The sequence below is a fragment of the Coptis chinensis genome, chromosome 2 (genome assembly GCF_015680905.1).
Source record: "Coptis chinensis isolate HL-2020 chromosome 2, ASM1568090v1, whole genome shotgun sequence".
NCBI classification, from domain to species: Eukaryota; Viridiplantae; Streptophyta; class Magnoliopsida; order Ranunculales; family Ranunculaceae; genus Coptis; species Coptis chinensis.
In genome coordinates, this window is record NC_141457.1 from 110004335 (window position 1) to 110029061 (window position 24727).

The window sequence follows — 24727 nt, forward strand, 5'->3', positions numbered from 1 at the left end:
TTCTACTTTTCATGCATGCGTCGTACCTTTGAAAACGTTCTATTTGACTTTTACTGTTATCTTGTTCCCAGGACACTAGTATTTATCAGTTTGGTGCTTCTCTTTGGATACCAGAGGATCATACAAACTCTGTTGCACCATAAGCTCTTCCACAAGGTTAGAGAAATTGTTGATAAAGACATTTCCTGAAGCCACTGACGCCGATTTCAAATTGTTAAACAGGCCCTCAGATATACCGCGTATGTGTGGATCATTCCTGTTATATCTTGCGCTTGGGAATTGAGTTAAGGAACTCCACATAAAGACCCAGCTGGTATAAATTTACCCATTTTGCATCTTTAATGGACTAAGTCCAGATTAACTCGATAGTTTGACCCACTGCATTAGGATGTTCTGTGATTATTCTGTGTGACGAATGTTGGGTAGTGCGCTGGATTCTGTAGCTTGACTATAAAGGTATCATAGATTTTACGCGAACCATTGACCATTACTTAACAGAAACCTCTCATACATAGAGAAATATTGCAATTCATACTTCTTGGTTTATGCTGTTTTTGCTGTTAGACCATGTACTGGAAATTTGCTGAGGCGACACTTTTTTGAGTTTTTTCGGATGATTGAATGTCTACATGCGTCTTGTGACCAAGCTGAGTCTCAATGACTGGTAAGATTATTGACCTTTGTATTTTGTGTATGTATTCACCCAATGTATAACTGTAGTTACATACTTACGCTAAAAGTGTGTCAAGGAGACGAAGAAGGAAGTGGGATTCCTTTTCTTTTTTGTTGTCTCTCCTTTTTGCCCTTCTCTCCCAATTGTTTGTTCTTTTCGTTTTCTTGGGTGACAGGATACATATTGGATAACACTGAAATTAGGGCCTATCGTCAAACCACCACACTGCTTGTTTGTAATACAATTACGATTCGTCTGGGTCTTAGAGTGCGTGGCGGCCTCACTTTGCTTCAGCCTATGTATGTTTGGTCAGCCTATGAGGTAGATTGTTGATCTGTTTCATTAATCATATATACAGCTTTTCACATGAAATATGACGATGAATCCGCTACTTGACTGAGATTGGGATGGTAACACAGAGCAGCACAATTGATACTCTTCCAAGATTTTGGTAAAATTGATGGTTATTTGACTTGCTGAGATTTTGTAAAAATTGATGACTATGGTCAATGAGTGAGTCGTGCATGTTATCTTTAATAAGGGCGCGTATCCGAAGTTAAACTCTGATCTTAACTATTTTAATTTTATTATTTTGAGATCTGTAAGGCTGAAGATATTAGCCATTTTAACTTGAGATCTATAAAGCTGAAGTCTGAAGATCATGGGGAGTGTCAAAAGAGCCACCTTTATTTCTTACTTAAGTTATGGCTGGTAAGAGTAACACATTGTGATATCTTAGGTAGGGCTGGCAATGAGTTGGATCGGTTCAGATATATGCAAATCCAAAATGAATCCGTTTTTCAACAATACAGACTCGGAATTGGACCCGACCCAAACGGATATCAAACACCATTAATACGGAGCAGTGGAAAATGCTCCCAGTGACCCACGCCATCCCCCTTTTTTCTCTGAGACTGAAACATCAGATTTTTTATAAAAAAAGGAATTCTACGCCTTTTTTGCCGATTTCAATTGTTTCGTAGCCCAAAATAGTTAAAAACCTCTTTCTATACTCTTTTTTCAATTCTACAAAACACTCCCAACTCTCCAAAAAAAAATTCATCTCTTCAAACCCTCTCTCTTATTCTTCTCTTCTTCCCTACTAAGCAAGAGTCACAATAGCCCCACTACTCCATCGAGCATGCACACTAAAGGCACCAATCATCTCTCGCCCACGTCTATGAATTAAAAGTTATAATCTGATTGTTTCTTACTATTATTTTTCTTTTTTTCTTTTTGGCCATTCAGGAACTTTTTACAAAATTGAACAGAATGGAGAGCATAGCAGCAGATATGTTTGTAGGTAGGGAACGATTTGTGACTCTTCTGTTGATGAGGCTTATAGAGACCGTTATCCTATATCTTTCTAATGATCAGAGCTTCTGGGAAGATATTGAGGATGGTCAACGACCATTGGGCCCTCTTGGACTTCAACAGGTATTTTAAAATTGTTATTCAATTATTGTTCTTTTCCAATTTCCTTTCTGGCAAATAGTTTAACCTTTATTCTGAACATGTTGGATTCATGTACAGTTCTATTTGGATATGAAATTTGTCTATCATTTTTCATCTCAAAGTCATTACTCATCGCGACACTTGCATCAAGTTATCAATGATATAATATCCAGAGCTATGGCAATATTTTCTTCGACTGGGATGGATCAAGTCTTTGAAATCTGGTGAGTTTGGTACTATCAGTTTGGCTTCAAAGTGGTGTCCCTCTTTAGATTCTTCTTTCGATAAGGCCACTCTTCTTTGTGAGAGCATTACAAGAAAAGTCTTTCCATGCGAGTCCTATTCGGGATATGAAGGAGTAGAAGATGCACATTATGCTTACAGAGTTTGTGACAGACTCAGAAAAGAAATTCTTGCTCCACTTCGTCAAGTACTGGAATTACCAAAGATTTACATGAGTTCTAAGAAGTGGGACTCCCTTCCTTATAATCAAGTTGCCTCAATCGCAATATCCAATTACAAGAAACACTTTTTGAAGCACGATGAAAACCGCTTCAATGAGTTCTTAGGCAAGGTTGAACATGGAGAAGCAAAGATTGCGGCTGGAGCACTGTTTCCTCATGACATCATAAAGTGCTTAAACAACGGGGAGAATGATGGTGGTCGTGTTGCAGAGCTACAGTGGAAGAGAATGGTAGATGACCTCTCAGAAAAAGGTAAATTGCATAACTATATTGCTGTTTGTGATGTATTTGGAAGCATGAGTGGTGAGCCAATGGAGGTCTGTGTAGCTCTCGGTCTTTTGCTCTCTGAGCTGAGTGAACACCCATGGAATGGACAGGTAATAACCTTTAGTGAGAATCCAACCTTCCTTATAATCGAGTTGCCTCAATCGCAATGTCCAATTACAAGAAGCACTTTTTGAAACACAATGAAAACCGCTTCAATGAGTTCTTAGGCAAGGTTGAACGTGGAGAAGCAAAGATTGCGGCTGGAGCACTGTTTCCTCATGACATCATGTGAATGTTACTCACGTAGCTTTTGTTCTTATGGATCTCTTTCGAATGTTTAACTTCTGTTTACTTTCACGACCGATTTTTTAATTTTGATAAACTGAACCCTTAATTATTACACTGTTTTGAGTGTTGAAATTGTAGACCCGTGTTGTAGGGAATGCCAATGGGGGAAATTGATAGGCTATGCTAGAAGAATGCAAGGTTACCTTATCTTTTCAGTAGAGTTATTTTTCCTAATGTCGTTTAATCCTTTCTAATACCAATGCTATGGTTTTAATTTTTAAAGGTTTAAAATCTCTCCCTTTTAATCTTGGTACTTGTGCTTTATTACATTGTGATACTATCTCCTTGGAGCTTTCAGATGCCTTTGCAAGATTCTATTGGGCGGGATATATCTACCAGTGTCCTCGCCCCTGGTTTCTTGACAAGCCAAGAGACCAGTGAATCAACCAACTGGAGAGAACTTCAGACTTCTGCCATCCTTCTTCTTCACCAATTTCTCCACCGCTTTGAACTGATATACTCCAAAATAATATGTTGATGATAATTTCTTTTAGTGCCTATTTTTTTTTTTTTTTCAATCTAGAATACGAAAATGGGGAATCTCATTATCCCAGAGAGTTCTCTCAGTTACATACTGGGTCATCAGTAAAATAGATGAGTTTGTAGTTGCAGGTACCTTTATTATATTATATTTGTCCTATTGAACTCGATTGTTGTTGGTTATATACTGGTTATAGCATCTGGTTCCGGTGGACTTTCTGTTTGAAATGAAGATATTGTTACTTCTGGTGACTGTACCACTATACAAGTGCAGCAGCAGCTTTAAACAATATTCCTACATCTGTACAGAACAGCTTAGTTCTGTCAACTCTAGTGAAATTCTTGGAAGAAGTAAAAGCAGGCAAAATTGAGCGTCATGAGAAACTTCTGCAGAAATGTAAGAAAGAAAGTTGTGACTGAAATCATTAATGGGTCTACATACTATACGGGAAGTACAATTTTCTTGGTGTTCCTTCAATGGCTGCACTTATAGGGAATTCCCAGCCATGACTGCACTTAAGGAGTTTCTTCTTGATGAGGCTGCTGGAACAAGGACTACCTCTGTGAATATCTCCTTTCCTTGACTTGAGAGGCCATGCATATGCAGGTTTAATTTACTCCCCCGGTTATCGGTCTAAATCGTTTGACTTCTTCAGTTTCTGAGATGTTTGTGTTTTCACTCAACAGAGAAAGAGGCAAGAAATGCAAGTGACTGAACATGATAGATTGACAGCCATATCTACCCCATCACACCACCTGCTACTCCCTCCCTCGTGTTTGTGATGTATCAAGATGAAGCTAAAGTGGCTTTCTTAGCCCTTGTTTCCAAAGTTAACCGTTCTTTTTTGCTATCAATGCAGTTACACTTTTAGTCATGGAGTATGCTGCAAAGGTGGAAAGCTTGCCTAAGAAGACTTTCTCATTACTACAATTTGGGGAGAACCGAATTTTGCAGCTGATAATGCAACACTTGTCATGTTTAAATGCTAAGTTAAACTGAGGTAAATTGCATGCAATATGTGTTCGATACGGAATTTTTTCAAAATGTGGCGTGTCTATGTAACCTAGTTTAAATGGAAGACCAACTTGTGGTTTACAAGTTGGGACTCACCTTTTGCTACCTACTATGGAATTTATTTCAGGTGGTTAGGAATGTACAAACTCCTAAACTATTTGCACAATGTAACTACTGCTTCTAGCAAAACCTTATTGAACTGTAGGAAAGTATAGGGAGGGGTTATAGGGAAATGTTTTATCTTAATACGTAAACAAACTCAAAATTGTTAAGGCATTTATAAATTTTGGATTAGGCTAATTTTTTATAAATACTAGCCATGCAGCCCGACCTGTGGTCGGGCCTGCTATTTTTCAAATCTATTCAGTTGCTATTTTTCAAATCTATTAAGTGGGTCTGTTATTCAATTTTAATTTAACTTTAACGGGCTGGTCGTTTTTCATTTTGGAATTTAGGCCTTAGTCCATTTTTTTTTTATGTTATTACGGTTATTACCAATCTTACATGTGTAAGAGAAGATACAGATAAGATAGCACGTGTCCACATTTTGGACAAATGTGTTTGAGGATGTTTTGAGTAAAACACCTTCAGTTACTCTTATCCCCCAATTTTTATCTCTTTAATGGTGGTTGAACTATTGGAATTTGGAAATCGATGATGAAAGTTTAAGTAACTTTGAAGAACCATATGCTGGAGAAGGATTTCTCAGCTATCTCGCGTTGTTGATGTTTATCCATGTTTGTTACTACTTGATCTAGGGTGGTTTTAATATTGTTGTTGTTGTGAGTTTGATTGGTGATTAATTATGAGTGGGAGTAGTAACCACTTGATCTCTGTTCATCCTGATGACCTCAGATTTCAATGTAAGCCTTTCTATTATTCTAGGATCTCATTTCTTATTCATTTGCATTTCAATTTAGAATTTAGAAGATTGGAATAATTGTTTTGTTCAAGGATCTCTGGGAGTTGTTTAGTTTGTATCTTGATTTCCCAATTAAGCATAGAGTCATAGACCATCGCATTGTGTAGAAAACTGTATATGGATCAGGCAATATTTCATTATAAATTATTGATGCTACTGACAGACGCTCTACTTACTGAGTGACCTTTTGTTTTCTTATATGACTTATTTTTTTGGTTTATTATTAATGACATTTCTTTCATCAGCTAAGCTGGACAAACAAATCTATTGTGATCTCAAAGTAGCAAACAACACTGAGCACCATGTTGCCTTCAAGGTACTACTAATGCTATTAACCTTTATTTTTTATATAATTTAATCCATTCCCTTAGGCTTCTGTTGAACTTGGAATTGAAGCTAGAACTCAAGTCTGGGACATCCATTTAGACTTTTTCGGACAATTGGACCATTGCTACAGAATTTGAGGCTCCAGACCAGGTTGCGGGGTAGAACATGAGCCCATTCAGAAAACAGATGGGGTCAATCCTGTAGGTATGCCAGTGTGACATAGAGCCATGACTCTGAAGAATATAGTTATGTCAAATATATGGGATCTGTTTATCCATTTTTCTTTTAGGTATTGTTTTAGAAGTTGAGTGAAACACAAATTGCTAAGGGTTATCTAAAAGGAATTACTGCAAAAAAATAGCAAAATGAAAATTTGATAGGTTTTCTTTTAGGTATTGTTTTAGAATTTGAGTGTAACACAAATTGTTAAGAGTTATCTAACAAATTGTTAAGAGTTATCTAGTTTCTGAATTAATAATTGGTAGTGAACGTATTTGTTGTTGAAAAATTTGTTATTGGATAAGTTGGAGTGTTACAAATAAATTGGTGTTAAAGGGAAATAAGCAAACACATTTGAAAATTTATTCAAACTTGATTGGACAAATAAATGAAAATTACTCTTAAAATAATTTGAGTAAACAAATGAACTAACAACTTATTCTAAAATCATTGAATTGAATGAATTGTCTCTTCAAATAACTATTAAACGAACAAATAAATGAAAATTACTCTTAAAATAATTTGAGTAAACAAACGAACTAACAACTTATTCTGTAATCATAGTAAACATCGATGATTTGTCTGATTTATTCATCGACGTTGTCGATTATGCATATCGGATTGTCAATACTACCATATGGCATTGCTAATTTTCTTTCCAAACTCTTTTTTGTTTCAATCAAACTACATATTATTTTTTCTTGATCTTTATTAATCCCAATGTAGTGTTGTAGAAGATCAAAATTGCCGTCATATATCGTAATTTGTTGTAGACATCTTGTAAGTACTTTATTGTATTTTTTGTTGCCGATCGCTCGAATCAATCCTCGTGCATTTTCTTTTTCCGAGAATCTTTTGAGTATAACTTTTGTATGTAGTGATCTCAATTTGACCCATGCTTCAAATTGATTGTTTTCGTTAAGCTTTACTCCATAGATCGAGGGTGTGTTAATTTTCTTGAGTGTTCTTTTCAATTACACTTTTGAATGAAACTGGAACAATTGTCATTGTCTGCAAAACAAATCAATTTGTAATTTAAATAAATGTAACAATACATTTATTTTTTGAAAAACGTAAGAAAAAAATAAGAGAATTTATAGGTGGTAAGTAGAAGAGATGATATTTTTTTTCTTTGGCTAAAGCAGGAAAAAAAATGAAAGAAGATATATGTGTGAAGTAAAAGATACGACCTTTTTTCTTTGGCTTGAAAGTAGAGATTGATGAGCAAAATTTTATAAATATAATTCTGTATTTATAGGATTTCTTTTAGATGTTGACTTAAACTGAAATTGTTTAGTTATTGTTTTGGTAGTTATCTAGGACTTGTTTTTTATGTATTTGATGTGGAAAAGAAGTTGTAAACAGTTATCTAATTATTTGGGCCCATTTTTAGTTGAATTTGAATGGTTTTGGATCATTGTTATTGTTATTGGACTTTATAATTTTTTTTTTCTATTTGAATCTGCCCCCACATGTGCGTAAGGTATAAATAAGATATTTTCAAGAATATGGAGTTATGTTCTAGGAGCTGTGAACGGCTATATGAAAATGTAAGACGTATTGCATATCAGACATCGTTTGTTCCAGCCGTAATCTTGAATCTGAGAATATCGTAGTGTTAATTCCCCCCTGTATGACCAAGTTTTGTATATTATAATGAAGCAGTATGCACACTAAATATAGTAAGCATTTGTAAGAGGTGCAATTTCGTAGTCACCTTGATTTTCTCGCATTAGAGTTCTCAAGTTATGTCTCATTTAACTGATCCATGTAGATGGTAAGTGTGACGGGGATGGTTTGTTCGAGGATGATCAAGACAATAGTGGGGGAGAAACTGAACTTCCTGAAATTGATCCAGGTGCTGAAGACAGAGAACTAAAGAATCACCTGCTGAAGAAATATAGTGGTTACCTGGGCAGCCTCAAGCAAGAACTTTCAAAGAAAAAGAAGAAAGGTAAATTGCCAAATGAAGGCAGGCAAAAGCTACTCACCTCCATCTTTGTCCCCCTTTATAGTATGTCAATGTCTTGTTTAGTTGTTTGTAGAAAATTGCTATTTCGAGCCAATATAGGTAGAAATCTGAATACGCCTTTCGTCTATATACAAAACCAATTCTCCAAATCATTCACAGAGTGTACTGAAAGTCATTGTTCATCCTCGCTCACGTTTCTTACCTTGAAAAGTCATGTGGTCTCTCAGGCGAACTCTTAAAGCTGCTAAAAAGTTCACTTTGAGAGCTCAACTAAATCGACTTAGTTTTGAAGCTCTTCCAAAAATATGAATTTACCAATACTCAAATCACAATTATGATCATTAGATTCCTCGTGGTTACGTTGTCCGATCCGACCAAACCCTTGAACCTAAACTTCAATATCTCAAACAGCTTGGTTTTTCCGACAGCGACATATGTCAATTCGTTACAAAATGCTCTAACCTTTTACATTCCAGTTTAGAATACACGATCATCCCGTGTTTCCAACTGCTCAAGACGTTACTGCCAAGAGAAGGGAATGTCGTTTCAGCAATAATCAAAGGGGGTAGTGTTGCGTTTCTTCGTTTGGATCCTCAGAAACATTTGGAGCCCAAAGTTCAGAAATTGAGTTGGAAATTCTTAAATCTAAGGATTCATTAACTATAGCTCTTTTATGTTGTAACATATTATATTCTGGCCATTGAAACAGGAGACAGAGAAGGTTGCTTTATTGGAATCAACTGGTTTGGATCAGAAACAGATAAATAATTGGTGCATAAACCAAAGGAGATGACATTTGAAACCTTCAGAGGATATGCAGTTTGTAGTGATGGATGGGTTTCATGCCCAAAATGCAGTTGTATACATGGAAGGCCACTTTATGGCAGATGGTAATTATAGGTTGGGACCATGATGCTACACGCAAGTGGGAAATGGAAGACCTGGTATCTTTTGGATGTGCGCTGGAAAATGGATTGTGGTTTGAAGCGGAGAGGTCAAAACATTAAATTTGTGGCAGCGCCGTTACGGTTCTTAATGCAATGGTCGATCTTTTGTTTATACTATAAAATAGATGAAGGTCCAGCTGGGATTTCTTATGCCAGATGGAGTTCTGATAGTCGTCATATTTTAACTACGTCTAATTTTCAGTTACGGTTAATGGTTTGGTCACTGGTGAACACAGCTTGTGTACATGTGCAATGGCCGAAACATGCCTCCAAGGGTGTTTCTTTTACTAAAGATGGGAAGTTTGGTGCAATACCCTTGCAGTGCTGCTGTGTTCAAGGTACATATATCATTTTTGTAGTTAACTATAAAGATATTTTTGTGGAGCACTTGTAGATAAAATTGCAGGTGTCTCTTGAATTTTCCAGGAAGTTGATGAGCCTTTGCAATTTGATATGTCAAGATTATGCATGAGTGATGAGTTTATAAAAGGGGATTCTGGTGAGCAATATTGGCGACCATACTCAAGTTTAAGAAAAGTTGAAAGTGTAATTGAAGCGTTGATTGCTTTGCTGATTCGCGGAATCGGTGGTTAAGGAAATTGGAGCGGTTGTAGCGGCAGTAGTGTTGGACAAAGAGTGGGTTTTGGAAAGTGAAGGCAAAGTTTTAGGCGTTTATAACACTCATGGGAAGTCTTCTTGTTTGACACAAAATAAGAGGTTGAAAGATAAGCCTATTGGTGAAAGCAGAGGAGCTGGTGTTTGCATGGAAAAGTGTGTCTCGATTGGATTCAAGCAAACTACAAATTGTCCATGGTCATTTCGGTCCGTACATTCTTGTGCTTCTCTAACTGAAATTTCTCCGACAATATTATCGATGAGCTTTATCGATTCAGGTTGTATTCCTCGCTATTGAATCTGAATAAGATATTGAGACGCTTTTGGACGTTTAAAGGAATCGAAAACGAGGCGTTTTGAGGGACATGAAGTGCTAAAGTGGTGTTCAAGAAAAGTAGTGATGCGAGAAGTAGCATTGAAGTTTAACTCACACCCTTGTTTAGAGCTTGATGCGAAGATGAATATGAATTTTTGCTAGAAAATAACGTAGAGGTCGAGAGGAACAAATTGCATATCTTGCAAGAATGTGAATAGGGATGAGTCAATGCATCGATTACAAAGAAGATTGCAAATGTAGAATATGGATTGAGATCCGGTTCTCTCTTTAGGAATCGGATGCTAATAAGAACAAAAATGTCGTGTAGATATTTTACCCCGATATACTTTTGTACTTGGAAGAAGCCATTTGCAATTGTGGGAAATGGGGTTTTGTCGGATTTCTTTGGGTTGACCATAGCGAAGAAAGTATATAGAGCGATTGAGGAAAAATGGTGTTTGCTTGAATGAAGGTTAGCCTAATCTGCAACACCGATTTTGGGACCATACGTTTAAGCTGCGTTACTTCCTAAAGTGAATTCAAATTCGAAGTTTACACAAAGGGCTCATCTGTTTTGGGTGTCCTCTGAATATTTCAAGTCGGAAGCCTTAGCGGTGAAGAATTGGAGGTGGTCCGCTTCAAAGTCCTGATTGACCAAGTGCCCTGTAAGTTTGGTCCTGAACCTTATTTGACTTCTGCAAGTGGATGATCTGTACTTGTATCTACTCAATCGATTGAATCATTCCCAAGATTTTTCGCATCCTTCCCTGCGAGGGCTTCTTTCAACGCATATGGGATTCCATAGTGTGATCAAGGTCGACCATAGCAGAAAGTATAGAGCGATTGAGGAAAAATGGTGTTTGCTTGAATGAAGGTTAGCCTAATCTGCAACACTGATTTTGGGACCATACGTTTAACTGCGTTACTTCCTAAAGTGAATTCAAATTTGAAGTTTACACAAAGGGCTCATCTGTTTTTGGGTGTCCTCGAATATTTCAAGTCGGAAGCCTTAGCGGTGAAGAATTGGAGGTGGTCCGCTCAAAGTCCCCGATTGACCAAGTGCCCCGTAAGTTTGGTCCGAACCTTATTTGACTTCGCAAGTGGATGCGTACTTGTATCTACTCAATCGAATGAGTCATTCCCAAGATTCTTCGCATCCTTCCTGCGAGGGCTTCTTTCCACGCATATGGGATTCCATAGCGTGATCAAGGTCGGCCATAGCCTATAGGTTCTCTATTTCTTGGTCTAGGCTCATTCCCCGGTATGCCCACTATATTCCAATTCCTCAAGTCAATACTACTTCATTTCTTTGTTAATTGAATGTATTTTGAACTTTGCTTGTTTGCAATATCCTTTCTTGTAGATGGGCATGGAGTCGCCAACCCCAAAGGCCTGAATTATTACAACAATCTCATCGATCAACTTGTCGCCTACGGTTTCACACGAATATCATTGTTTCCCTTTGTATCGGATAAAGAGTCCACAACTATGAAAGTATTAGTGAAATAACAATGATAGGCTTTCATTCATGCCATTTGTGTATGAAAACTTCTCTTATTTCCGATTGATCCTACAGAATTGAACCTCATGTTACTTAAAGTTCATGTAATTATTCCATCACTTGCATAGTAATGACGATTGTCGGTTCAAGGGGTAGTCTAAATGTCTTTTCCTTTATTGTTGGTTCTATTGCGGTGAGGATTTCACTGCGCATATCTTCGATGTATGTTTCAAAGAATTTGGAGATAGAGTAAACACTTGGATGACTTTTCAATGAACCAGAACATATGGACAATCGGTGGAAATAGTGTAAGATGATGCCACCGGGCATTTGCTCTTACCCATTTGGTGTTAATTGTACAAAAGGAGACTCAACCCATTTAACCGCACATTGGTGCTCACATTATCTTCTTTGCGATGCGCAGCTAGCGGTGCATTTATCTGAGAACAACGCACGGGTTTTACTTCTCTCCCCTTCATCCTCTTGTACATCCTTGGACCATGAGAATTACTAAGAATAGTGATTTTGGTGACTCGCTATTGAAGTAAGAAAGTTGGCATTAACAAATTATGCTTCATTTGTAGGAAAAGCAAAGAGGCCGGATAGGAATAACACTTCTAGGATTTTGGTTTGAGCCTATGACTAATTCACCACGGGACATCGCCACAAGAAAAAGAACACTTGATTTTTCGTTGGTTGGTAAGGGAGATATGCATGAACATAAGCGGTTGAGATTAGTCCTTATTATTATTTTCATCTCTCCCTCAATATTAAACCAATCTCCTTACGGTTTGTAAGCAATGATAACCTTATATCTTCTTAATCATTTTACCGGTTTTCGAACCGCTTGTATATGGGAGATACCCTCAATTTGTTATGAGGAAGATTATTGGATCTCGGTTGCCATATTTTAAAGAAAAATGAACGAGGGAGCGGATAAAGGGATCCTTTGATTTCATTGGTTTAAATCATTATTGTGGATTTTACGTTCGGGGCGTTCCTAAATCCTTGGATAAGTATGGCGGGGATTACTTTAGAGACATGTCCGCTAAATCATCAGCATGTAAGTGAATCTATCAGTTACCATTTATTAAAAAGAAAAAGAATATCAATGCCGATGCTTTTGGAGCAAAAAAAAAATCAAGTGCATTGAAGTACATTGTCTCATCATAGTCATATAGGAACTTGATTTGGTGATTGTCACGAACCACGTGTTAAATCATATCCACTATATCAATCTTTGGCATTCATGCTTATGATGCGATTCTGATGGACTTCAACTAAGGCTAATGAAGGTTGGGCTCTCGACGTGAAAACCCGATGGAATGATTGTAGGATGGGGACTACTTAAGATTGTGGACTACGCCAAAGTAAACTACAACAATCCCGCCACTTTTATCCATGAGAATGGTACATTAGTACACTTTTCCCTTCACAATTTTAAACACGGAAATTTTGAGCTTCATCAACCATTACTTCAGGTCTTAATCTTAGTTCCCATGTGTTTCACCTTACAACAAGCGGGGATATCCAATGAATGTGGATGACTTCGTCTAATCTTGCTTCACGCAATGACACCGAAAAGAATTGAGTACTTAAAGATATACATCGAAAAATTTGCTTCTATCAAGAAGATATTTTTTCATCATTCTCTATGATTAAATTCTCGGGTTAGTCCGCTAAACTACTTATTTTTCTTATTTCTCTAATTGTTACTCTTTTTTTCGATTCTTCTATTCTATATATTTTTACTCATTTTTAATGTAATTAGCAACTAACTAAACCACTAATTGAAGTTCCTATATTCAAGATACACATACGATATTGGTTTAAAATATAAACTATCTTCAATATTAAAATTATTTAATCAGATCGCCTTCAATCAAACTTAAATGGTATAATAGAATTGAGTAACTTAACCAAAGTACATTAAATGATATGAATCAAAAACAATATAATCAAAAAGAAATTGGTGCAAAACTTAGTATTCAAGCACAATCCAGAATAAAAAAATAAAAAAAAAATCAAATATACTAATCCATTGTTTCGGACTTCCTAATTAATGCATTTCTTGAGTATCACTCCTCAAGCTCATCTTTCTAAAACAATTAAATCAGAAAAAATAAATTATTTAAATCAAATGGATTATAGCACTATAATGAAATAAATTCAATCATGTACTTTGTTTACCTTAAATTTCAAGCTTTTGCAAGCTTTTTTTTTTATTTTGGTGTTTCTTCGGAGGTTCTGTTTTAATGGTCTTTTTTAGTCTTCCATTCCTAAATGTTGCACACAATATTGTTAATTTTTTGGGTAATTTTAATGAAAGTTAGAAATTTACTTTTCTAATGAATGGATTTACCTTTTTTATTGAATCGGTTGGTGTGAATTGATCTGAATTTGATTCTGCATTAATAGATGTAAAACCCAAAAAAATTTAAAAGTGGTATAATAATTGTTTTGTGTAAGATATGGTAGTTAAGTTGAATAATACCTTTTCCGTGAGATCTATAATTTGTGATGGTGTCATAGTAGTTTTCTCAGGAGTTGATAGCTCCAAAGATGTTTGGCTTGATTCTGATTTCTGTTAAATAAATAAAAGAAATGAAACAACATATAATAATAAAATAGCATGTATCAGATGATATTAAACAAACATTATAAATAGGTTTACATACTTTTTCTTCTTGATCAATGCTTTCAGGAACGACATATAAAATAGTGAATGCCTTTGTGCTGTAGTTGTTGTTGTTGTTTGATTCCTTTATACGGAAAACAAACTCCTTCCCGACAGGACTTTGCAATATTTGATTCACCATATCTTTGTCATCCTTTACAAAGTAAAATTAAAAGATAATTTTTCTTTGAAATTGACTTTAGTATAATTGGTTGAATAAGAAATACAATACCTCTTCTCCAATTTTGTAGAGTTCATTTTCTGAATATTTGAGCATTATTTTTGCTATATTTCCAAATGCAACTGCATTGACAAATGTTGATTTGTCTGAAATCACAATGTTGACCTTGTACCTGTTGTGTGAATGTATTAAATTAATGTATATATATAAGAAAAAAACAATTTAAATGATACCTTTTGAGCATTTCTGGAAATTTTTTGCATCTTTTGCACCAAAATTTATTGTTGATTTCATCGAGTCCGCTAACACATTTTTTGCACGCTTTGTAGTACCACAGTGATTTGACGTTGTCATTATAGACTCTTGAAACCATTGCTTTGCACATGTATGATTTCTCCTGTTGACAAATAAAATTAATTCATTTAGATTGTTTTCTAATTTCATTTTTTAAGTAAAATAGGTAGTTCTTACCTTTCTGATGTTATCCAAATCCATTATTTCTGCCAAGGTTTGAAACTCATCTTCTTTTTTTATTTGGATTGAATTTATATTTCCTTCATGCACTTCTGCTGCTTCCGTCTTGATTTCCGAGGCTCTGCATGTTAAATGATCAAAATAAGGTGTAAACGTTGTTGTCTATCTATACATTAAAAAAAAAAACTTAAATAAATCTTACCTTTCTATAATGGATTCCACTTCTGGAATTTCAAGATTTGTATATATCTTGGTAGCGAATGTTGACTGGAGATAATAACATGGCTAGGTTTAAATATTAGCTAGTATTGTAACTTATTTTGATAAACAAAACCAAAATTATTTATATGTATAAAGAAGTAATTACTCTTAAATCTTTTAACAGAAGTGGACGTCACTATCAAGACATATACTTTGTCTGGTGAACGGTCAAAATCATGTGGAATTTGATCCATAGTACGGCCCCACAAAGTAATTTTCATTGTTCTATATCTGCATTTAAGACAGAAAAATTCATTTAACACAAAAAAATGAGTCAATGGGTATTAAAATTTTTCATATAGAAGATTTAATTCAAAAATATTCATACCTCTCATCTGCAAGTATAATGTCACGCCTTTGTCTTGTAATACCGCCTCTGATAATTGACGTTTCTTTTGGTTTGACATTGAGTAGCATTCGACAACAAATGCAATATAACAAAATAAGTTATTGTTTGTTTTGTTATTTTAACAAAAAAATAACATTTATTTTCACAGTTTGGAAGTATACCTGTGAGTACCATATTGTCTTCTCTTAAATGAATGTCTTCGAAAGGTGTGAATAAGAACATGTTTCTTGGTATTTGAACACCTTGCTTGTTGGTTTCCTTGATTATTGTTTTATCATTGAACTCAAGTTTGAAGTCATGATTTGCAGTACGAAAACCTCTGTCACTTTTAATAACTGTGAAATTTTCCAAAACTATTACCGTGTCTTCTTCAAGATGGTTATTGAATGTTTTTGTTAAGTTTAACGGATACATGGCTTGGATTTCATGTCCCTGTGATATTAAATGGTAATTAGCATTATTAATTTTCTTTTATTAAAGAGTGTGTTTGAATCACATGAAGAAAGTAAATAGCTTACTTGTTCATCTATCAATAGAACATCTTTACTTTTGATAGCAAGATTTGATGCATAAAGATCGTCCCACTTTACGCATTGACTCGACTTGTAACTTCCATGGAGTATCTGAATTTGTACTGTTGATGTTGCTTATTGCATGATATTTGTTAGTCATGTTGTTAAGCTGCAAAAAAATATGTGAAGAAAAGAAATATAATTCTTAAATTTGTTTTTTATGAAAAGGTGAATTAAAAAATAAGTAAAAGTTGCAAAATTTTACCTTGATAGCAGTAAAGGTCGATGGAGCCTAGGTTTTTACAATCATATGGATATTTATAACTTTAACATATGAGTAGAATTTGACTTTTAGGTGAATTCTTTTTATGGGAGTCCTTGTTTGTCAAAATTCTTGTTAAGATAGAAATTAAGAGTTTTTGATCGACTTTTAAGTATACTTAATATATCCGGAACTTAAGTTTTGTTTACAGTTTGTAGGTTATGAAACTTCTTTTTCTAGAGTCTTTGTTTGATGAAATTCTGCCTATATTAGTATATTTTGTTTTGCCGAACTAAAGTTTTGTTTAGAATTGAAGTTTAGGTAACTTCTTTTTTTTGGAGTCCTTGTTTGGTGAAATTCCGCATGTATTAGTATTTTTTTTTTTTTTGGGATCTATTATGGATCTAATGTAGTATTTGGTTTAAAATTACTATTCATGTGGAAAAAGCCCAAGACATGCCGAACTTTAAATATGGCTGTTATTGACTCGTAATTGAATTTGATTAGTGAACAAAAATATTAAGTTATTAATTTTTCTATGTTTGGACATTATACTTTGGATTACTTCAGTCTTGTTAGGACATAATTTTTCATAAAATTATATATAAAGAATTTTACTTGAACTTGAACAAATATACCTATAACAAATCATTCTAAATACTAACTGATATGTACAATTGAATATATATTGCCACATCTTCGACCTCCGAAGTTCAAATGATCCAATCAAACATTACATACTAAACATTACCTCGAATTCGGATAAAAAGATATTGAAACCTCCTAAATAATGACTAAGATACGGTAGAAGTCTTTTGCATAATATGTAAACCATTGAGTATACTGACATCATGTGATCCCAATCATAACCGAAATCAAGAATAGGAACATAGATACGAAAGACCCACAGGATACACTTACCTTTTACCATGAACATTTTGAATTACTGGCACACGGGCAGTAGAAGAAGACCCAATGCATATAGTTCCTCCTCTACTACAACACTCAATTTAGTGCTTGCCTGCCTTGCAGGCCAACCATCTCCCATGCCACTTGGCATTTCTAACCATGTATTAGATTCGGGATCATAAACCTCACCTCCAACATCAACAAAAAAGGGCCAGGAGTATAGGCTCTGCGGCACACACAACCTTCCACGGTACGTAGTCATTCCAGTGGCTATAGGTTTGAACATGTCAGCTAAGAAGGTAGTTGGTAACAGTTGAGCTTTAGAGAACGGCATGCTAGGTATTGCCGGACCATAACCCATGCGGGGATCATACACTTCGGCCGACGGAGAGGAGTCAATCCACCTCGTCCCCTACTAACCCCTCCAACAACATACAACTTATTTTTTAATACACCGGTTTCAAGATGGGGCCCTACCTATAGACATGGATTCAACACTCCACATGTTTAGAATTGGATTGAAACACCAAACACATTTCACGGTGAAGCTCGGAGAAGCCTCCCAACACATAAAGATAGCCATCAAGCAAAGATCGATGGCACAACCACAATACGGTAACCAATCCAAAGGATCTCTCCGTCCAAGCCGGTTCCTTTTTTTAACATCGCAACCCCAGACTAATAGCTTCCTAGGCTCCTCTCCCTTAGCTACGAGGGGGCGGTGGCAACCGTTGCCACTTTTTGGACAAAGGATCAAAAGTATGCCACGAAGTTTATCCTCTTCAACCTTAGTCAAGATTATATAAAGCCATTCTTACGTAATCCCAAGCTCTTTTCTCAAATCAAAGAGCTCAAGATTCTAACAACATTTTTCCAACTCCTCGACACCAGCTTCACATTCAAATAGTAAATCCTAGGTAATCTAGCAAGAATCTGAATTGAAATGTTATCAGGGAGATTGGGAATCAGTCTCGGGTTATCCTCGTCAGGGATGCACGACATCATCTGCCTCTTACAGGAAGCACTTTGTAGAATCTCGTTATACTCCCCTGTCCCAGTTTTGCTCAAAATTCCCCCTTAAATATACTTCCTCACAAACATATGGGCAATGTATTCCAACTTATCAATACAAATGCTGAGATCCACACATAAAATGTACACCATGTGAAAAGAAAAGAACTAATCAGTATCACCATACACAAAATTAAAAAAAAATAATAATAATAATCAAACCAAATTACCTCAATTAATACCTCTTTATAACTATCAACAACAATAGACTCAGGCAGATGACAAACACGTGACTGGTAAGTAGGCATGAGTGTATGACCCTCAAGACACAAACGTATCATACCAAGACACTTTCTCTTCTCATTAAAAAATGTGATTATGTGATCATGATTAATAACTAATCATGTAATCATACTACAAATGATACTTTTTATTATATACCGAAGAAGTGTTTAATATAATTTTCAAGTAAAAACAGTTTTATGTAGTTAAACTAATTTCAAGGGTACTCTCGAACCTACCTAACAAAGACATTTGGGTTTGTTTAGCGGCTAAAAGCGCTTCACATCTTGCACCAAAACCTACATAAAAAGATTAGAGCATTTAATTACATAAACAGATGCAAAAAATAGTGGATTACATGTATGTAGTACCAAAATGGTGATGTCACATTCAGGAATTTAGTAGGCAAAAAATATTCTACAGATTGAAAATGTCTAATGCATAGAAGAGAAAACCTAAACCAATAGTTCTTGAAAAGTCTGTTTGAAATTAAAGCAAGGAATCATTCAACTGCTTTATAGATGCTAAATTCTAAGGGTCTCCTGATGATTTGACCAGATGCATCACGTCGTGAGTAGGTGAAATATCTAAAAAATAATGTATGCATGTAACTTTACATTAGTTTTAAGCTTTGCTTTGAATTAGTTTTGCTCATGCATTGCATGTAAAGGCCAGCTTTGCTGCTCGCCATATTTTCAACACTCCTGAGCGGCTGAGCCTCTACCAGGCATGTAATTGTTTACAAACAATAAAAAAAAAAAAAAAAAATTAAGTTTTTTATTTTTTTTATTCTTACCTTTTGACGAAGCTTCATTGTGGCAAATTGTTGAATACTTCATAATAGACAATATTTTTTGTATCTTTGCTTCAAATTATCTTCTTTGTCCTCGATTAGAATTTTCAGACCATCATTGAAAGTTACCGTGATACAGAACATATAGTTGCCCATGGGAGAAAAAACAGTGTTTCTAAGATAAACTCCAACATTTTTTTCAGCGTCGTCCTTGGCTTTTGTTTATCGTCATTGAATAGCAAAGTTTTATTGGGCAATCGTCTTCGCTTCAAGATGAAAGGCCACTTTGTGTTTTCAAACAAAAAGTCTATCCGATGGATAGTGAGAAGTCATCTCCTTTATTGCTTCCGGTAATAATTTCAGCTTCCAAAGCAAATTTTGACAAATCGGTCACTATAAGTCTCATTACCATTGCAAAGACCTTTGCTCGGTTTATGTTTCTAAGAAGCATTATAGGTGCTCCTCGTTTTATTTGAACCAAATGATTAGCCATTCCCGGGAGATTTGGAGAGTGTTGAGGAATTACGTAGGATACAAAATATCTTGATTTGCAACCTTATTATCCAAAGCCGGACTTAATGTATGCGCACTTGAGTAACTAACCAATTCTCAGGAACTAAAGATAGAACATGAGAGTTTATTTCATCTCACGATTCATTTGTAGGTGTTAGAATGCACCTATCTCTACGAGATACTTCGGCATCATCATATTTTTGTAAAAGATCGGTACACCGTCTTCACAATGTTTTCTATCCCATCACCTGCTGATTGAATAAGAATGTCTTCTGGGATTTTAATCCAAGTAGGCTCTTCTCCCTCACATAGTGATCTTCTTGGAATTGTACCTTCACCAATAGATAATATCCATTTGTTGAAATCTACATCTGATTATCCAGATTCTCTGTTATGCAACCGCATGTTAACTGTCAAACGAAACACCTCTAGGTAACGCCATAAGTAGGATCTGTTTATGGATGCAGAAACAATTGCTTCTCTTGAACCCTTTTCGATAACTGGTAATATTTGTCTAAAATCACCACCAAAAAGAATAGTTTTTCCTCCAAATGGTTTGTCCTTGAGCTTTATATCACTTTCTGACATGATATCTCTAAAACTGTTGTCAACAGCCTCGAAGTCTGTCTTTTTACTCATAGGTGCTTCGTCCCAAATAATTAAATCAGTTGCTACAATCAGATCCGCCAAGTGAGTTCCTTTTCTAATGTTGCAAGTTTTAGACTTATCTTTCTCTATTGGAATTTTGAATCTCGAGTGAGCTGTACGACCACCTGCATGAGCACCACATACATAGCAAATATTTAAAAAAACGTAGTAATGATAATAATAACAATATTAACATTTATAATAAAGACAATAATATATTTTTTTAAACACCTGGTAAAAGAAGCGATGATATGCCTGATGATGCAACCGCAAAGTACTATTTTTTCTCGTGATCGTAACCTTGCAATGATCGTATTCCATAGATATGTTTTCCCGTACCTCCACTTCCATATACAAAGTATAACTTCCTTTACCACTTTCAACAAAGAGCAATGACAAGCGTCAAACACTGCCTTTGTTCAACATTCAATCCAATGTGCAATTCTTCATATTCTACAAGGAGTGCTTCAAAATCATAGTTCAATTCCTCCCGTAGTAACTTTGTTATCTAGTGGATCCGGTTTTGGAATATCAAACTGGAAATCGCAAGTGTTCGACCATTTTCTTTCATATCATTTTCAAGTTCAAGAAGTGTACATTTTTTTAGTTCTTCATTGGTTAATTGTAGTTAACTGTTTCCAACTTTTAATCGTTTCATAGCCAATATGTCATCCGAAAGCATCTCCCAATGCTGATCCCACAATCCAACTGTGTCAGATACTTGACAAAATAGTAAAATCGTAAGAAATAAGCCGGGCGCAATGATCTCTTTGTTAGACCATTTTCTGCTTCTTTAATTGTCGAAAGTGCCATTCATCTTTGTCACCTTGTAGCAATCCACGTGCGACACGACATTGATTTGAAGTCCGCATAAGTTTTACCATGCAAATCCTTATTTCTTCAAAACTCGTGGACCTTTTACTATATTGAGAAGCATACATAAGTAAAACCTTTCACCTTTGCGTTGGTTGTGCATAATATATCCTACCAATCTTGATGCCATTATGAGCTCTTTCTGTCCAGATCTGAAAAAAAATATGACAATGTTAAAGATTACTTTAATTTTTGTTTTTGATCTATCAAAATTATAATTCATACCTTCGTGTCTTTGTGCCACACAAATTCTAATGGGAAGTCAACATAAGTTAACTGTCGAGCTTTTTCACTTTTCTGATTAGTAAGCATCCATTCTGTGAACATTGTTCTCTTAGCCTTATCACTTTGTACAATCTGAAATGTATTAGAATTATCACGAAATACAACATTTTGTTGATTCTCAAGATGATAATTCATTCTCTCAACAGATGGATCTCGAAACTGAATGTCAAAATCAAAGATTCTCCAGCTTGCTTCGGATGCGGAGATATATCGAAAGTCCAGATAACGTTTGATTTCATCCTCTTCCGAATGGTACGTTTTTCTTGTATTTTTGTCGTACTTATAATTCTCCTCAATAATGCGTAGCTCGATCCGGACCTTTGGTAATATACTTGAATAAGTATTTAATCATCCGCGGTAATGATTGCAATGCTCAACATTAATGTGACACTGAAATTCCTTGGCGAGTTTAGGATTGTAAGGAACAACCCATCTATTGTCGATCTCAACCGGGTTATAGCGACCAACCATTGCGATCGCTTTGTTGTTTCTTCTTAGTATACAACAAAACCATTTTAGATCAAATTTAGTCTCACTTTGCAAAAATCTTTAGGGAAATGTCTAGAACATCTGTTCTCTTTCATGCAAGGAGAACCTTTTTTCTTTTCACCACACGGACCGTGAATCATTTATCGACTATAGTTTCAGAAGTATTGGATCGTATCTTTGTCGTAATTCTTTGAAATAAGCTTTGTCTATGTCGGATCCAGTTTTAGGTTTGTCTTCGGGATGCAAAAATAGCAAAATGTGAGCATGTGGCAAACCTCTTTTCTGAAATTCAATAACGTACAACACTGAAAATAATAATAATTAGATATTAGTAAAATATTTGTGGAATTAATAATATCATTGCATATTGTTTCCAATTCTTCTTTACTTAGATTTATACATGTAAAATAAAAAGGTAATTTTAAATAGTATGTACCTGCAATGACTCTACCAAAATGATTCCCATAACGGAGTCTTTTCATTATGCAATCCAACTTTATTTTGAAAGCCCGACATCCAACATCTGGTACGTCCTCTGATTTTAATCCAGGGTCATACTTTAAAAAACTATTTATTTCTTCCCAATGTGGATTGCAAGTTACAGTTATGAAAAGATCAGGGGGCCCTGCCCATCTACATATCGCAATAGCATCTTGATAAGTCTGCACCATATATCTAGGTCCTCCCCAGTAAATGATGATGGAAGGATCAAACGCTTTCAATCGATGATGCCGAGGAATCTCCTGTAAAAGGTAAATATTTCCGAGTTTATCATATTTAAATTTTCTATTATATAGATACTAAAGATAAATGTTATCTGAAATATGATATTTATAATACCTGCAACAACTGCATCCATTAAATGGTTGTACAGATCAGATCTAATGGTAGCTTGATTTGAAAGATACCATTGTAACCTAGAATGTTGAATGCATGTATAACCATCAACAATGTAAGTTAGACGAAGACGACCACCTATCCACAATGTTGAACTTTCTCTAATTCTTCTTTGCAAACGAAAAGCATAAAATTGTCTCATGGTAACAATATACCTCTTTTGACTATTTTGCACATTGTTTATATCAACTCCTCTTAGCAAAATCCCAACTCTATAACCATCTTCTCCACGTGGGAATAATATAGGGTATTGCATTGCCATAAATTTAGGATATAACTCATTTATTCTCTGTAGAGCACCTCGTTGAGTCTCAACAATTATGTCCCTGTGATCAGTAATTTCTAAATCATCTCCTACTATCAAAGCCGCAACCGGATGAAGTTGGCAAATTGTATAACCTTCCATCAGTGATGCGATTATTAATGAGTCTTACACGAACCGGAAGGACATCATCTTCTTGAAACCTGTCTCTTGCCGATCTAAACCACTCAACAATCACATTGTTTTCATTAAACATCTTTATCAATTGGTCAACAATTAATGGATCATGTTTCTTTCTTCTTTAAGAACAGCATTCATTCTATTTTGACGCTCATGTTCGATATCATAGATATACAATTGAGCAAAATGAGGGGGCTGATTTTCTAAAGGAAGAAGCGAACCAATTTTATGATGATTGACCACTAATTCTGTATGTGTAAGGACCACCACCATTATTTAAAGTCTTGTCTATTTTTACGCTGTAGAAGTAAACTGAAACATACAATTGTACACTTTCGCATATTCTCTCGAAAGTGATAGATTTAGATCCTCCTTGCAAGTCCATAAGTTTTGTTAACAAAGGAGGTGCAGACTCTAATAAAAAGGTATTTGGACTTTTCCATTTTGACAACAAATTGAAAAGGTAGGTATACCTTTATTTCCTTTGTTGTTTCTTTCTTCTTCCCAAACTATTGCTCCACAATATGAACATTCTTTATTTGGGGATCCAAAGTAATTAGTACCTATAAAATAAATGTTTGTCAATTATATTGTCATTCGATAAAGAATAAACTTGATTGAAATGGGTACCTTTACTATCAATATAAGAATTTAGTCGCAGTCAATATTATGACGATATCTTCAAGAATTGATTTCTCTACGTTTGTCGGTTGAATTTTTTGATCTTTGAGATCCTTTCACGACGCATTGAATCAGTATTTGGTGGAACATTCGGAGGTACTACAAAAAATCAATTACATTTATAAATTTTATTATTCTAAAAGCAAATATATAAAAGCGTTATAATTTTAACCTCTTTTTTTGTTATATTTCTTGTGGGCCAATATACTATATCTTCTTAATCGTGCCAATTTAGCATCGGATGACTTGTTTGCCTCCATTTAGATGAAGCAAATGCTGGATAAAAAACAAACATGCGGTAAAAAATACTCATCTTAGTTCAAACACATAAGTAAATCTTTTGGATATGTGGTTTTTCTATAAAAATATGAACTCCCGATGATTGCTTCTTTTGGAAGAGGCAATTGAAGCAATCGAGGAGAGGGCACTTGGCAATCGATGATTGAAAGATTATTACCTTAAAGGTTGGTGAAAGAAAGATTGGAGGAAAAGAAAAATTCTTCAAATCAAATGATAGTCGCCACGAATATGAAATCAAGAGAAGTATATATTTTACCTTGAAGTAGTGAGATCGGTGATTGAAGTGTGAGAAATAGAGAAGGAAAGGGTTTTAGTTTTTATTTAGGTTTAAGTTTTTAAGAATTTGTTTTCATGTCCCGGCTAGCCC

The 24727-nt window shown here is 35.2% G+C and overlaps 1 protein-coding gene, 1 long non-coding RNA gene and 2 pseudogenes across 4 annotated transcripts; 2 read left to right on the forward strand and 2 right to left on the reverse strand.

The window, feature by feature from the left end:
- Positions 1–1647: 1647 nt before the first annotated feature.
- On the forward strand, positions 1648–21790 carry LOC147520496 (uncharacterized). Of its 2 annotated transcripts, XR_015212651.1 has the most exons (7): positions 1648–1827; positions 1922–2110; positions 2207–4294; positions 4375–4688; positions 5870–5940; positions 6025–6155; positions 21698–21790. It is a non-coding gene; the product is annotated as an uncharacterized LOC147520496 (long non-coding RNA). The 2 variants fall into 2 exon arrangements; XR_015212652.1 differs by lacking the exons at positions 5870–5940; positions 6025–6155; positions 21698–21790 and having other exon boundaries at positions 1650–1827; positions 4375–4833.
- LOC147520497 (homeobox protein knotted-1-like 2) lies at positions 7679–9646 on the forward strand (annotated as a pseudogene). The gene is made up of 5 exons (XR_015214488.1): positions 7679–7727; positions 7945–8146; positions 8619–8757; positions 8852–9427; positions 9516–9646. The product of XR_015214488.1 is annotated as a homeobox protein knotted-1-like 2 (transcript).
- Positions 16099–19278, reverse strand: LOC147520498 (F-box/kelch-repeat protein At1g22040 pseudogene; annotated as a pseudogene).
- A 958-nt stretch (positions 21791–22748) lies between the features above and the next one.
- Positions 22749–23343, reverse strand: LOC147520499 (uncharacterized). Its single transcript, XM_086594288.1, has 2 exons — positions 22881–23343; positions 22749–22783 (listed from the first exon to the last, which is right to left on the reverse strand). Exons 1-2 carry the CDS (start codon positions 23341–23343, stop codon positions 22749–22751), a joined length of 498 nt encoding a protein of 165 aa, XP_086450414.1.
- Between the last annotated feature and the right edge of the window lie 1384 nt (positions 23344–24727).